Raw genomic sequence first — 16,458 nt, 5'->3', positions numbered from 1 at the left:
GAAAAAAAATGTCTGTTTTTTTTGCTGCACTTTGTGGCTTATTCTTTTCACAGCTGGCATCAGTCATCTTGAAGCAGTATGTGGAGACTCACTGGTGTGCCCAGTCAGAGAAATTTAGACCTCCTGAAACTACAGAAAGGGTAAAGACAATTTCTTTATTAGTCTACCTACTTGAGGACTGTCATAGATTAGGTTATCAAATTTTTGTTTGTTTGTTTGTTTGTTTTGCCAGTCCTGGGCTTGAGCTCAGGGCCTGAGCACTGTCCTTGGACTTTCTCAGGGCTAGAGCTCTACCACTTGAGCCTCAGCACCACTTCCGGCTTTTTTCTATGTATGTGGTACCGAGGAATCGAACCCAGGTCTTCATGCCTGCTAGGCAAGCACTTTAACCACTAGGCCAAACTCCCGGCCCCAGGTTATCAAATTTTTTGACTGCATGGAGCAACAAAAGAACAAGGCACGAAAGGGGATTGCTTGGTCACTGGCATTCTGGGTGCTATGCCATAGGTAAGAGAGTATCAGACTGTATTTCATTTCTGCCTTTTACAGGCTATGAGATATTTGGCAACATATTTAGCTTCTGAGCCTCTAAATTTCTAAAGTTAGAATTAAATACCAGTTTCATAAGAGTCTTTATAGAATTAAATGAAACAATGTTTCTAATTACTACTGTACTATTTCTGAGACATACTGAGATAGAAGATTAGAATGAGACTGTTCTGAATTTTTTTTTTTTTTTGCCAGTCCTGGAGCTGTGTATACCCAGGACTCCTTGGACTTTCTCAAGGCTAGAGCTCAACAGTTGAGCCACAGCACCACTTGCGACTTTTTCTGTGTATATGGTATCAAGGAATTGAACCTGGGGCTTCATGCATGCTAGATCACAGATGACCTCTGAATGGGTTATTTATGTGTGAGTTTCCTGTAGATATGCTGTTTCTTGTGCATATTGTTTCTCTAATATAGTTCAGGACTGGGCTCTGCCAGTCACTTAAAACCTAAGCTAATGGTCAGTGACTTTTCTTCTCTTCAGGCAAAAATTGTTATCCGGGAGCTCTTGCCCAATGGGTTGAGAGAATCAATAAGCAAAGTGCGCTCCAGTGTGGCCTATGCGGTGTCAGCCATTGCCCACTGGGACTGGCCTGAAGCCTGGCCCCAGCTCTTCAACCTGCTCATGGAGATGCTGGTGAGCGGAGACTTAAATGCTGTCCATGGAGCCATGCGAGTGCTGACAGGTACCAGAAGCTTTTCCCTGCTGTTAGTACTTGGGTCCTGGTGGCAAGAACACTAACAGGCTAGGACAGGGTAGCCTTACAGCAGGATTTATTGTGGAGGTTGTTCTTTTCTTCTAGTTTTCTGGAAGTCTTGACTCCACCCTTATCCTCCAGCTCCCCTGTCTGGGAATTAAGTCCTCATAGAACTCCTACATTCAAACCTTTTACTTAGAGATTCTAGGCTGGAAGCTTAGAGATTCACGGCTGGCTGCCGTGGTGGAATGTTTACCTAGCAAGCGCAGAGCTACCGAGTATAAGGGCCAGTACCACAAAGGACAGGCCAACACAAGAAAAGCAAGGTGATTAGTTCAAGTTGATATTCTGGCTTTACCTTGACCTTTATCTAGTTTGCTTTCTAAGATGCTAATATTGTCTACTTAAAAGGAACATTTGGGTAACGTAAATAAGTGTGTATAAGCTGTTGAGCATAATAACTGATATGCAGTAAGTATTTTGAAAGTGAGTTATGATATCATCATCATTTATGTATTACTTCCCTTTCAGCAAGCTATAGTTCTTCCTGGGAAATGTCTTAATTGATTAACTTCATTTTATAAGGATACTATACAAAAACATAAAGTATACAGTTACTTAAACTAGACTATTTATAGTCCCGTGCTTAGTGCAGCCAAAGCAGGGTTTTTTTTTGTTTTGTTTTTTGTTTTTTCCTAGTTCTGGGCTTGGACTCGGAGCCTGAGCACTGTTCTTGGGTTTTCTCAAGGCTAGAGCTCTACCACTTGAGCCACAGCACCACTTCTGGCTTTTTTCTATGTATGTGGTACAGAGGAATTGAACCTGGGTCTTTGTGCATGGTAGGCAAGCACTCTACCACTAGGTCAAACTCCCGGTCCCAAGGCAAAAAAAAATTAATTACTATTATTAAGGTGATGTATAGAGGAGTTAGAGTTATATATAAATCAGGTAAAGAATACATTTCTTTTTGGACAATGTCACCTCTACCCTCAGTCTCCCTTCCATCACCCCCTCCCCCCACTGCAAGTTGTAGAGTTAATTTTCCACATAGTGTCTAATGAGTACCACTAGCATTTTTCCCACCCTTTGTCCCTCCATTTCTGTGTGGCATTCCCCCCCTCCCCAGCTTAAACCTCCCAAAGACAGATAAATGAGCAAACAAGGAAAAGAAAACAAAAACAGTAACAAAGAGAAAAAACTTTGTTTCCATTTCGTGGAGTTTCTTTTCTTTTCTTTTTTTTTTTTTTTTTTTTTTTGCCAGTTCTGGGACTTGAACTCAGGGCCTGGGCACTGTCCCTGAGCTTCTTTTGCTCAAAGCTAACATTCTACCACTTGAGTCAAGCAGCACTTCTGGTCTTTTCCATTTATGTGGTATTAAGAAATTGAACCTGGGGCTTCATGCACGCTAGGCAAGCAGTACCACTGAGTCATATTCCCAGCCCTGAAGTTAATTTTGATAAATGTTATTTTATATGATCAGATGCAAAGGCATTAGGCCTTTCCTCCTTCGGTCTCACTATGTGTGAATGCCTAGAGTCCTGTATAATTTACCATATTCTAGTGTTGTTTATTTATTTTTGCCATTCCTTGGGCTTGCACTGGAGGCAATGCTAGGCAAGCATTCTGCCACTAGGCCAAATTCATTCTGGCCCCACATTCAGATACATTTTAGATCTAGCTCCTGGATGTGAGAGAAAACATGAGCTATTTGTGTCTCTTTTTGTGTGTGTGTGTTGGTCTGGGCCTGAGCGTTATCCCTGAGCTCTTCAGCTCAAGGCTATTGCCCTAACCCTGGGGTCTCACAGGGCCAGGAGTTGGGCCAAGTGGTGCAGTGCTTGCCTAGCATGCATGAAGAACCGGGTTCGAGTCCTTAGTACCACATATATAGAAAAGCTGGAAGTGGTGCTGTGGCTGGCTCCAATAATAGAGCGTCAGCCTTGAGGAAAGCCCAAGGACATTTCTCAGACCCTGCGTTCTAGCCCCAGGACTGGCCAAAAAAAAATGTGTGTCTCTCTAATCCTGACAGGTTTCAGAACATACTATCTTCACTATCTTTTACTATGTTTTCAGCTTTCAATCCAGAGAGAGTTGGTAGATATCTCTTCTTTCCAGAATGCGCTTTTCATATATCCTTAGGTCTGACCCCAGTTTCTCAGTTCTTGGAAGATTCTGCCCTGCATCCTGTCCCCTACATAAACTCACAAGGAAACTGTGTTCAATAAATCACCTCCCTCCCTCCACCCCGGCATCTGCATCATGGGATTTGAAGTTAGGACCTAGATGTTGTCCCTGAGCTTATTGATCTTGTTTTGCTCAAGTCTAGTGCTCTACCACTTAAGCCACAGCTCCACTCTGGCTTTGTTGTTGTTTTCAGTGATTTACTGGCCATAATCACCTCATAAACTTTACTGCCAAGGCCTTGGACCCACAATCCTTAGATCTCAGCCTCCTGGGTCGCTAAGATTACAAGGTGTGAGCCACCAATGCCTGACTCTTCAAGAAATATTTATCTGGACTTTAGCTGTCTTGTCTTGGTGTTTTAGAAATCACTTTTCCCCTCTGTTCATGCAAGTCTTAAAACTCAAAGTTTATTCTTTAAGAAAAACTTACAGTTCATAAATAAAACTCAGCCTCAAGTATTTGATCTTCATTTGATTTGTAGGGATTAGTAGTGTCCACAATTGCACTTTCAGCTATTATGCTTCTGAAAAATGCCCGTTTAGCTGGGCTCATGCCTGGGTGGCTGGTGGCTGCTCAGGAGTCTGAGTATCTAGTCTGCCTGAGCCCCTCTACTTTGTGTGCGGACTGGGAACTGCCACTGAGAAATGGTTTGAGAGTTTTCACACTTATGTCTTTACGAAATAGTAGTTTTTGAACTTTTATCTTTATAGAGTTTACTCGAGAAGTAACAGACACACAGATGCCACTTGTTGCTCCTGTCATTCTTCCAGAGATGTATAAGATCTTCACTATGGCTGAGGTAGGAACTCGTAGCACCATGATTTCAACCTGAAGAGCCTCAGCCGCTAGTCTGCCTCTGCCTCTAAGGTAGAAGACGATGTTCACCACTGTGCCCCAAAAGACAGAAAAAGAAAGGAAGGAAAGAAAAAATCCATTGGGCATGTTAGACTTTTGAGCATTACACCACCTATTTTTTAATAAAATTAACCCTATATATAAAGCTAAATCCAGTGAGTTCTAACATGATTCTGCTGTCTTGTGTTCGCTGATGTATACATAAATGAATTGCATCTTACTAAGAAAAATGATATCATGTAAGGATTGATTAGGAATAGTAACAAATACACACATACGTACATGCTCTGACCTCATGACCATGCCATGACCTTTTTTTCCCAGGTGTATGGTATTCGAACTCGTTCTCGAGCTGTAGAGATTTTTACCACGTGTGCCCATATGATCTGTAACATGGAGGAGCTGGAAAAGGTGAGTGAGCCTTCAGATGAAAAACAAACTTCAAAACATCTTCATTAGACAAAGTATAGAAAGCATGCTGATCAATGCTATAGATAGATTTTGATCTGTTGTGTATAACTTAGTTTCCTCCTGAGTCTGATTTCTTCACACACATTTTCCTGTGTCCTTTAAAAAAACCTTTCTGTTCTTCTATGACCCTATTTATTTATTTATTTATTTATCTATTTATTTTGTGGGTCATGAAGCTTGAACTCGGCCTGGGTGCTGTCCCTGAGCTCTTCAGCTCAAGGCAACTGCCCTCCTTGAACCACAGCCCCACTTTCCATTTTCTAGGGGTTAATTGGAGATAAAAGTCTCATGGTCTTTAGTGCCCAAGCTGGCTTAGAACCACGATCCTCAGGATCTCAGCCTCCTGAGTAACTAGGATTACAAGCGTGAGCCACTGTACCCAGCTTTTCTATGACCCTTTTTTGCAGCGCGGGGGGGTGGGGGAAGCAGGGGGGGAAGCAGAAAAATATTGAACTCTGGAATTCACAAGCAGTTATTTATTGGGGCTTGAACTCTGGGCCTGGGTGCTGTCCCTGAGCTCTTTAGCTCAAGGCTACCACCTTACCACTTGAGCCACAGTGCCACTTCCAGTTTCTTCTAGTGGCTAATTGGGATAAGAGTCTTTAGTGCCCGGGCTGGCTTTGAATCGCGATCTTCAAATCTCAGCCTCTTGAGTAGCTGCGATTGTGGGCATGAGCCACTGTGCCTGGCTATTTATTTGGTTTTTTTTAATGTAATTTTATTGGTATTAAGGTGATGTACAGAGGGGTTGCTGTTTCATAACTCAGGTACTCAGTATTTCTCTTTTGGACAGTGTTATCCCTGAGTTCAAGAAAAAAATTTTTTTCATATATTTTTTATTGTAATTAATAGAAGGGTTACATTATATTCACCAGATAGAACGTGCACTACTTCACAAACATTGATACCCTTTCTCATGTCTTGGTCCCCATTTCCCTCTCCCCACCCCTGCTCCTCCTCTTGTTTTCCCCCGGAAAGAAAATTCTTAATAGTGTGCATATATGGTTTTAAAGAGGGCTGGGGTGAGGAGCTACAAGTAGTAGTTGAGAATTAGATCTTGGGCAACACCCCTTTCACTTTATTGCTGTGCCCCCTGATTGGAACCAGAGTCTGAGGACCTTAAGTGGCTCAGGTCTCAGTGTTGGATATGTATGTGGAGCCATGGATAGAGGTTTGCCCAGCCCTGACTGTGCTTTCCATTCTCAGGGAGCAGCCAAAGTCTTGATCTTCCCGGTGGTACAGCAGTTCACAGAAGCTTTTGTCCAGGCTCTCCAGATGCCAGATGGCCCCACATCTGACAGTGGCTTTAAGATGGAGGTCCTGAAGGTAAACACTTACTACCAGTGGCTTGATGTTTAAGTGGTGTTTGAGTTGGGATATTGACTTCTGTGTTATTCTTAACTTCCCAGGCAGTGACTGCCCTGGTGAAAAACTTCCCCAAGCACATGGTGTCCTCCATGCAGCAGATCTTGCCTATTGTTTGGAACACACTCACTGAAAGTGCTGCTTTATATCCTTTCCTGAAAGCTTGAGGGAGCCACAGCCACCTATAAATGGAGATGTAGCCTTGGGTTTCACATTCATGTGGCTATAATTTAAGGGTGTACTCTTAATATTGTGTATTGAATATATAACAATCCCTTGTAGAATTGTGTAAAACGACTCCAGATTCTATTTCTTTACTCTTCATCATACTTATGTGAGGACAGAAGTAAACTACACAGAAGAAGTAGAAGATCCTGTGGATTCTGATGGTATGCTGTTTATTTGATCTTGACGAAAATACCAACAGGCAGAAAGAAATCTGGAAGAAAATGGCAGGCAGAAAAAAGCACTAACATAGAGATTTCCTTCTCTTAAGTGAATTTTCTAATTGACTTTAATTCTCAAGTCCCAGGTATTGATATTTACATTTCTGGGGATTTTTTTGTGGGTCATGGGGCTTGAACTCTGTCTGGGTGCCATTCTTGATCTCTTCAGCTCAAGGCTACCACCCTACCCTTGAGCCAAGCCCCACTTCCCATTTTCTAGATGTTAAATGGAGATAAGAATCTCAGGTCCTTTTGTGCCTGAGCTGACTTTGAACCTTGATCCTCAGATCTGGGTCTCTTGAGTAGCTAGGGCTGCAGGTGTGAGCTGCCATGCCCAGCTCATTTCTGTTTTTAATTTTTGTAATTATTTCAGATAAAAAATAGATACACTGGAAAATAAATTTAGTTTTTTCTTTTAGTGCAAAGACTACTTACTATCCATAGTTCCTTCCTTTGACTCTTTTGCTCCCTCAACCAAGCCTACAGATATAGTAATTAGCAAATTATTTAACTACTTTCTGATATACAATGTAGTTTATATCCAATGTACATACATTCATTTCACTGTCACATCATCAATTTTTTCTTTTGTGTATTTGCTATAGGTGAAGTCTTGGGCTTTGAAAATCTCGTCTTTAGCATTTTTGAATTTGTCCATGCCCTACTAGAAAATAGCAAATTCAAAAGCACAGTTAAGAAAGCCTTGCCTGAGTTGATTTACTATATTATCCTGTACATGCAGATAACTGAGGAGCAGGTAAGTAGTATTTGGGAGATAGGTATTAACTGGTATATGGAAAGACAAGCTTCGGGAATGTCTGGTCTTAGTCAAATAAACACTTTATTTCTAAAGATAGACTCTAAGACAGTACTGAATGTGAAGTTCTTAGGAAATCTTTGGCATCATTTTATTGTCACATCTCTGGAGTTTGATCAACTCCTATGTTCATTAGTTGTGTTTTCAGACGTTCTTTTATTTTCTTTTTTCCTTTTATTATTTCTTTAAAATTTGAAGTAGTTGTACAAAAGGCTTTCATTTCAACAAGTGAGATTATGAGTACAGTGCATCCTGATCAGAGTCACTCCTTCCAACATTCTTCCTACTTTTCCAACCCACCCATTCCCTCAAGCTAGATAGTTCAGCTTATTACATAAGGTACACTGAATATAATGACTGTATTTGCTTGACCTTCCTCTTTTCACTTGTCTGCTCCCTCCCCTTGCCTCCCTCCCTATGACAAAACATGTTTCAACTTCCTGGTGTATATTGGAAAATCTCCATAATACTATTACCCAGTGATCTTAGCATCTAAGAGAACTTGTTCCTTCCCTATAAATAGTGAAATATACTGATGAGATTATTAATCTGACTGGTGGATCATTAAAACCTGAAGAGAGCAGTCAAGAATAAAATAATGCAGGCTTTGCAGACACTACTGTCACTTATGGTTACCAGCCACAAGCCATGGTCAACTCCACCATGTTCTTCCATATTGTCACCGAGGCAGGCCCTTGGGCTGTGTCTGCTTCAAGCTATTTGCAGCCAAAGTTCCAAAGACAGCAGAGAATTTTCATGGTCTGAGCACTGGAGAAAAGGATTTAGTTATAAGGGTTCCTGCTTTCACAAGATCATTCCAAGATTCATGTGCCCAGGGTGGTGACTTCACACGCCATAATAGCACTGGTGGCAAGTCTTATCTATGGAGAGAAATTTGAAGAGGAGAATTTCATCCTGGCATCTTGGCCATGACGAATGCTTGGCCAGTTTCTCCTCCGCATTGTCAAGTCTGATTGGTTGGATGGGAAGCATGGGGTCTTGGGGAAAATGAAAGAGGACATGGAAGTTGTAGTAGGGCTTTGAGTCTGGGAATGGCAAGACCAGCAAGGTCACCATTACCCACTTTAGACAACTCTAATACATTTGACTTGGTTTATCTTAACCTTCAGACCATTCTTTCTATAGTGCAAGAGAGCACCCTTTCACCCCATCTGCTTGCAGTGTCCTGTAATCTTTGTGCTCCCACTGCAGTTTTTTAGGTTCCATGTTTTCCTTATTCCCCTCCAAGTCTAGCTGGATTGCAGTTAAGTTTATGATTATTAATAAAAACCAAATAACAAGCCACAAGTTTGGCCTAGTGGTAGTGTGCTTGCCTAGCATGTTTGAAGACCAGGTTCTATTCCTCAGTACCACATACATAGGGGGAAAAAATGCTAGATGTGTTGCTGTGGCTCAAGTGGCAGAGCTCTATCCTGGAGAAAGCCCAAGGACAGTGCTCAGGCCCTGAGTTCATGCTCCAAGATTGGCAAAAAAAAAAAAAAAAAATAACAAAAAGAATAAGATAATGCCACTTATATAACTAGCAGAAAAAAGAACATACTTTTCAATCTGTACCCAAGTGACCCTAGAGGACTCTTCTGCCTAGCAACAGTCCTGGACAGCAGAGCCACCTTGTTTTCATTAGTTTTAGTTAACAAGAGTAGCAGTGAAGTAAGCAGTCAAGAGAGCAGGGTACAAGATGTTTTCTTCTAATTAGACCTTGCTTATTTTCTTAAAGAACACTTACACTAGAGAGGGCAAGGATAAAACCTCATGGAATCCAGCATTCCCTTGTGTGTATGCCAAGAACATTTATGCACATACATGAGAATATGCAAGTTTGAACTTCTCCAAATCTGCTTGTCTGAAGTGGTCCTTCGTGCCTCTCAGGCCACTGATTCATGTCTCTTCCACATAGAGCAAAAAGAAATGGCTTTTGAGACTAGAATTTTGTTCGGGATAAAATGTGGACACTCTCCCATATCTTTTGATTCAAAAAAGTTACATGTTGATGGCCTTAGACCTAACTCCATCATCTCTCCAGATTAAAGTGTGGACGGCCAACCCCCAACAATTTGTAGAAGATGAAGATGATGACACTTTCTCCTACACTGTTAGGATTGCAGCTCAAGACCTGTTGTTGGTAAGATATTTCAACCCAGTAATCTTCCTTTATTCCTTCAGGGTTCCCTCTGCTTAGACATCTCCCCCCTGGTGAACAGTGCTGCTATTTTACTCTTTGGGAATACAAGAGAACTCTCAGGTCAAATCTAAGACTCAGAAATTCCAAGTTCTCGTTCTGATTTATAATAGTAGATTTTTCAGGAATGTGCAGAAGATAGTGTTTAATGACTAAGGGTAGTTGAATCAGGAATACTTGGGTTTAATCCTTCCCTCAACAAGACTATTGTGCAAACCCTAAAAAAGACTGCTGAGAGATGAGCATATGAACATCTGCTCATGTTTTCTCTGGCTCCTCTGACTAGAGCCTAGTGTTGTCTCTAAGCTGGAATGCTATGAAGAAACTGCCAGTTGCTTCCTATTGGGTAGGAGGCTTGTTGGTGGCTCACTCTTGGTTATCATTTAGTATTTCTAAAGTACCTGTGAAAGAGCAGAGGCACTAACTATAGGAGTTGGCGACTAGCTCATTGCTAGAGCAATATGCATCAGGCTGTGGGTTCCATCTCCAACATGGCAAACAATAACAACAACAAAAAGATGACTAGTTTTCTTTCTCTCTTTTCTTTCTTTCTTTCTTTTTTCTTTTTTTCTTTTTTTCTTTTTGCCAATCCTGGGGCTTGAACTCAGCATCTGAACACTGTCCTTAGACACTTTTTGCTCAAGGCTAGTACTCTGTCAATTGAGCCACAGCACCATTTCCAGCTTTTTCTGAGTGGGTAGTACCAAGGAATCGAACCCAGGGCTTTGTGCATGCTAGGCAAGCACTCTACCACTAGTCTACGCTCCTGGCCGTACTCTAGTTTTCAATTAGTAAGATAGCCTTTTTTTTTTCCATGAGTAAGTTCTAAAAGATAAAAATATCTGCCCCATTGTTATCCAAAGATGACTGTCATTTTTATTTCTGTTCCGTTTAATGCAGCCCAAGGAGGCAGTTAACCTTACAACACTTAGGCACTGTGGAGACCCTCACAGTTTAATATGTACTTACGAAGGATTTGAGTCATTTGACATAAAATGTATTTATTATGCGCATTTTTCTTCTCTTACTAGGCTGTGGCCACAGATTTCCAGAATGAGAGTGCAGTGGCCCTGGCTGCTGCTGGCACTCGGCATTTACAAGAAGCAGAACAAACCAAAACCAGTGGCGCGGAGCACTGGTAAGATGCCTGGGTGACGGAAGGCATCACAGCTAAGGCACACAAACCTGTGCTGGGCTCTCTTAACAACTCTTCCTAACCCTAAGCTAATTGGTTAAAATGCTGTCATTTGATCCTGTTTCTGAATACCCTGTCTGTTTTAAGGAAGGGCTTTTGTTTCTAAGTAGAAAAATCTGTTATTAAATGTTTTTTTCAGTGAACTTTACTAACCATGTTTAGATTGGAAGAGTAGATAAATGGCCCTTGGTGAACATACTGTACTGGAATGCCCTCTTCTAAATCTTCTTCTACCCGCTATTTATCTTTTTGGCAGTGTAATATGTTGTACCAGCTGTGGTGTCCCTTTTGCAGGTGGAAGATCCACGAGGCCTGCATGCTTGCTCTCGGCTCAGTGAAGTCCATCGTCACGGACAGCGTGAAAAGTGGCAGGATCCAATTCGACATGCATGGGTTCCTGACCAATGTCATCCTTACAGACCTCAACCTCTCAGGTATGTTTTAGTGCCTGCCAAGATTCTAGAAGAATTTCATAGACCTACCTATTAGCAAGAGTTTTATTCTCCATTTAGGTCAACTAAGTATTCTTGTACCCTGAGCTCAAGTTCGTCTGAACCCAAATATACCACAGTAACCTTGGTGCTGAAGGAGACTAATGCCTTCTTCATAATTCATGCATGTCGTTCAGGTATTCTCCCATTTGGCACCTCCTAGCCATGATACTTTTTGGCATTTGAATGAAATGTGATCTAGTTGTTACACACCTTAAGGATTGGCTTAAGCTGGGGGAGGGGTGTGGGTCATGGGACTTGAACTCTGGGCCTGAGTGCTGTCCCTGAGCTCTTCAGGGCAAGGCTACCACCCTACCCTTGAGCCACAGCCCCACTTCCCATTTTCTAGAGGTTAATTGGAGATAAGAGTCTCAGGTCCTTTTGTGCCCAGGCTAGCTTTGAACTTTGATCCTTAGATCTCAGCCTCCAGAGTAGCTGGGATTATAGGCATGAGCCACCACGCTCTGGGAGACTCTCATCTCCAATTAACCACCAGAAAACCTAAAGTGGCTCAAGGAGTAGGGTGGCAGCCTTGAGCAGAAGAGCTCAGGGACAGCACCCAGGCCCAGAGTTCAAGTCCCACAGCAGACAAAAAAAGAAAAAAGAATAATAAGGGCTGGTGTAGAACTTTGATAGTGAAGTCTTAGCCTCAGAATATTCTAGATCTCATACCAACAGTCAATAATATTGGGAAACAGTTAAATTGATTCTGTATACATATTTTATTTTTTGTGAGATACTTTTTTTTTTGTCAGTCCTGGATTGAGCTCGGGGCCTGAGTACTGTCCTTGGACTTTGTCAAGGCCAGAGCTCTACCACTTGAGCCTCAGCACCATTTCCAGCTTTTTTCTATGTATGTGGTATCAAGGAATCGAACCTGGGTCTTCGTGCATGCTAGGCAAGCGCTCTACCACTAGGCCAGACTCAGCCTCATGTGAGATGTGTTTTTTGCTCAAGTACATTATGTGTAATTCATAACATTCAGTTACTTGTAAACTTTGGAGGAATGGAGATGGCGAGGGGAAGGTAGGCATGTAGTGGTGTAATGGCAACTTTGCATTGTCCAACCCGTAATTGTTCTTTCTCCCAGTATCTCCGTTCCTCCTGGGTCGAGCACTTTGGGCTGCCAGTCGCTTCACTGTTGCTATGTCCCCTGAACTGATTCAGCAGTTTCTGCAGGCGACTGTTAGTGGTCTTCACGAGTCACAACCACCATCAGTTCGAATTTCTGCTGTGAGAGCCATCTGGGGGTGAGTAGGCTACCCTAGGCTAATAAGAATTGCTTTCAGAAATAATTACTCAGGCCAATATCTCAGGCCAGGATTGTCTAATCTATTAAGTTGCTTGGAAACTTCTGCAATGAGGGTTGGGAAAAGGGGGAAGCAGCGATACAAATGGGTCCACAGGATGTTGTAGTCCCTGTGTTTTTTATTCCTTTTTTTTTTTTTTTTTGCCAGCCCTGGGGGTTGAACTTAAGGCCTGGCACGTTCCCTGAGTTTTTTTGCTCAAGGCTAGTACTCTACCACTTGAGAAATAGTGCCACTTCTGTCTTTTTCTATTTATGTGATACTGAGGAATCAAACCCAGGGCTTCATGCATTCTAGGCAAGCATTCTAGCACTAAGCCCCATTCCTAACCCTGTTTTTCATTCTTGAAGGAAAAAGCTAAGAGATAGTACCTAGGCCTTGAGTTCGAGCCTAAGCACCAGTACCAAAAAGCCCCAAAGTAAGATACTAATTGTAATGTACTAGGGTTTGAATTCAGAGCTTCATGCTTCCTAGGCAGGCTAGGCAGGTGCTCTACCCTTTCTACCCCAGGTTTTTATTTGGTTTTGTTTTGGTCAGTCATAGGACTTGAATTCTGGGCCTGGGCACTGGTGGCTCACATCTATAATCAGCTACTCAGGATCCCTTGTGACAAGTTTCAGTATAAGATTAAAATAAAAGCATTTGCCAATTAAATAATGACAAAATCATTAAAACCTGTGGACAGGGATTAGAACCAGGGAAATAAGATTCGTCTACTACATATTGTGATTTTGTTTTTGTCTGATGCTGCTTCTGGAGCTAAAACTCAGAGCCTGGGTGCTCTCTTAGCTTCTTTTTCCTCAAAGCTAGTACTCTACCACTTGAGCTTTTTGGTACTATAGTTTACAGGAGATAAAAGTCTCACAAACTTTGCTGCCTGAGCTGGCTTCAAACCACAGTCCTCAGATCTCAGCCTCCTGACTGGCTAGGATTACAGGTGTGAGCTACTGATTCCAAGTTTTGTGTTGTAGGTTTGGGTTTTTTTTGTTTTATTTTTTGTTTGTTTGTTTGTTTTGCCAGTCCTGGGCTTGAGCTCAGGGCTTGAGCACTGTCCTCGGACTTTCTCAAGGCTGGCACTCTACCACTTGAGCCTCAGCACCACTTCCGGCTTTTTGCTATGTATGTGGGATACCGAGGAATCAAACCCGGGTCTTTGTGCATGCTAGGCAAGCACTCTACCACTAGGCCAAACTCCTGGCCCTGTGTTGTAGTTTTATAGAAACCCAGGCTCAGGGTTCAAGTCCCATGATCGACAAGAAAGAGACAGAGAGAGAGAGAGAAAGAGAAAGAAAGAAGGGAGGGAGGGAGGGAGGAAAGAAGAAAGGAAGGAAGGAAGGTTGGTTAATTTTATATAAATTCAATTTGAGATGCAAAAACCAATGTAGTGTAAAAGTTGTATATCATGGTAATTAAAGTATAGTCTTCTATTAAAAATAGTTGTATTAAAATACTTTAAATGGTATTTTATAAAGTAGTGAAAATATACATCCAAATCTTTTTTTAATCCTTTTTTAAAAAAATGTTATTGTCAGTGTGATGTGTAGAGGGGTTACTGTTACGTTCTTAAGATACATTTTTGGCAGAACATTGTTACTCTTTCCTATGTTTTCTCACACTTTCTGTCCTTCTACCCCACATCCAAATCTCAGGACTGCCTAAAGCAGCAATTCATCTGAAGAATCATGAAATATTTAATTTAACATCTTGATAATTTGAATGGATTGATATGGCTGGACTTGCTTCAACACAGGAGAGAGATGAAATTTTAAAGGAAATAGCAGTTAGCACTGGTGGCACGCATCTATAATCCCATCTGCTCAGGAGGCTCATGTCAGAATCACAGTTTGAGGCCAATCCAGGCAGGAAAGTTCATGAGACTTCTTTTTTCCTTGGTTGGTTGTGGAGCTTGAACTCGGCCTATGTGCTGTCCCTGAGCTCTTCAGCTCAAGGCTACCTCCCTACCCTTAAGCTAAGCCCCATTTCCCATTTTCTAGAGGTTAATTGGAGATAAGAGTTTCAGGTCCTTTTGTGCTGGGACTGGCTTTGAACCTTGATCCTCAGCCACCTGAGTAGCTAGGATTATATGCATGAGCCACCACACCTGACTAAATTCATGAGACTCTTATCTCCACTTAACTACCAAAAGCCAGAAGTAGAGCTGTGGTTCAGGTGGTAGAGCATTAGCCTTGGAAGCCAGGCACCAGTGGCTCATGCCTGTAATCCTAGCTGCTTAGGCAACTGAGATCTGAGGTTGTGATCTGAGGCTTGTGATTCAAAGCCAACCCAGGCACAAAAGTCCATGAGACCCTTATCTCCAGTAAACTACCAGAAAACCAGAGGTGGCGCTGTGGCTCAGAGTGATAGAATGTTAGCCTTAAACTGAAGAGCTCAAGGACAATGTCCTAGCCCAGAGTTCAAGCCCTATGACCACCAAAAAAAAAGGACAGCACCCAGACTCCAATTTCAAGCCCAAGTATCACACACACAAACCAAAAAATGGAAAATGGACTGTGAGTATAGCTTAGTAGATTAACATAAAGAAATAGGAGGACTGGAGCATAGCCTAGTGGTAGAATGCTTACCTAGCATGCACGAAGCCCTGGGTTCAATTCCTTGATACCACAGACACAGAAAAAGCCAGAAGTATTGCTGTGGCTCAAGTGGCAGAGCACTAGCCCTGAGGAAAAAAATGCCCAAGGACAGTGCCTAGACCCTGAGTTCAAGCCCCAAGACCAGCCAAAAAAGAGAAATAGGAAAGCTATATATTTGACAATTGTGTGTGTATATATAAATGCTGTGAGATTGGGAAACTAGGAAATAAGGCATCTGCTTGTGAATAATTTTTGTTTCTCTTTCTCTCTAGTTATTGTGACCAACTGAAAGTCTCAGAAAGCACCCATGTGCTTCAACCCTTCCTCCCCAGCATCCTTGATGGCCTAATTCACCTCGCAGCCCAGTTCAGCTCAGAGGTCCTCAACCTGGTTATGGAGACCTTGTGCATCGTTTGTACTGTAGACCCAGAATTCACAGCAAGCATGGAAAGCAAAATCTGCCCATTTACCATCGCCATTTTCCTTAAGTACAGTAACGGTATGCCTAAGGAAAGATGATTGGTGCTGGTGAACTTATGTAATATGTTAGCAAAGGAGAGAGCTGGACTATAGATAGAAGAATATTAAAAATGTAGAATATGGCCAGCCAGGGTGGCTCATGTCCGTAGTCCTAGCTCTTCAGGAGGCTGAGATCTGAGGATCAAGGTTCAAAGCCAGCTGGGGCACAAAAGACCAAGAGACTCTTATCTCTAGTTAACCACTAAAAAATGTGAAGTGGGGCTGTGGCTTATGGGTAGGGCAGTAGCCTTGAACTGTAGAGCTCAGGGACAGCACCCAGGCCCAGGAGTAGGACAGTAGTCTTGAGCTGAAGAGCTCAGGGACAGCACCCAGGCCCTAAGTTCAAGGCCCATGACCCACAAAAAAAAAAAGTAGAATATAGACTAAGAGGGAAAGATTGTGAATAAAAGGTCAACAAACCCAAAGTATATTCTAAAAGTCTGACATAGAGTAAGAAATTCAGTAGATAAAAAGCTTGATAGAAGGAGGCCCACCTAGAACTATAATTTAGAAAAGGAGATACTGGGCCTGGAGTTTGGTCTGGTGGTAAGGGTGCTTGCCTAGCATGCATGAAGACCTGGGTTCGGTTCCTCGGTACCACATATATAGAAAAGGGCTGGAAATGGTGCTGTGGCTCCAGTGGTAGAACACTAGCCTTGAGAAAGCCCAAGGACAGTGCTCAGGCCCAGGTCTGACAAAAAGAAAGAAAAGGTACTGGCATCTGGGGCTAGAGCTCAGTGGTAGAGCACTTGCTGAGCATGTACAATGTAAAT

General features: G+C 42.3%; 1 protein-coding gene across 2 annotated transcripts in view; it reads left to right on the top strand.

The window, feature by feature from the left end:
• Nucleotides 1-16,458, top strand: part of Ipo9 (importin 9) — a 38,450-nt gene that overhangs the window by 12,993 nt on the left and 8,999 nt on the right. Inside the window, exons 3-15 of one of the 2 annotated variants that reach the window (XM_090341435.1) lie at nt 54-140; nt 1,034-1,235; nt 4,139-4,227; nt 4,608-4,694; nt 5,961-6,080; nt 6,164-6,264; nt 6,450-6,508; nt 7,171-7,322; nt 9,427-9,525; nt 10,614-10,720; nt 11,072-11,211; nt 12,359-12,518; nt 15,439-15,665. In XM_090341435.1, the coding sequence (XP_090197561.1) occupies nt 54-140; nt 1,034-1,235; nt 4,139-4,227; nt 4,608-4,694; nt 5,961-6,080; nt 6,164-6,264; nt 6,450-6,508; nt 7,171-7,322; nt 9,427-9,525; nt 10,614-10,720; nt 11,072-11,211; nt 12,359-12,518; nt 15,439-15,665 (1,630 nt within the window). Of the gene's footprint in view, nt 1-53; nt 141-767; nt 914-1,033; nt 1,236-4,138; nt 4,228-4,607; nt 4,695-5,960; nt 6,081-6,163; nt 6,265-6,449; nt 6,509-7,170; nt 7,323-9,426; nt 9,526-10,613; nt 10,721-11,071; nt 11,212-12,358; nt 12,519-15,438; nt 15,666-16,458 lie in introns of those variants that run through there. The other variant, XM_090341436.1, reaches the window with a different exon arrangement.

Source organism: Megascapheus bottae, chromosome 10 (assembly GCF_031878675.1).
Source record: "Megascapheus bottae isolate mThoBot1 chromosome 10, mThoBot2.hap1, whole genome shotgun sequence".
Taxonomy (NCBI): Eukaryota; Metazoa; Chordata; class Mammalia; order Rodentia; family Geomyidae; genus Megascapheus; species Megascapheus bottae.
The sequence above is the reverse complement of the archived record's forward strand: the minus strand, read 5'-3'. Positions and strand labels throughout refer to the sequence as shown.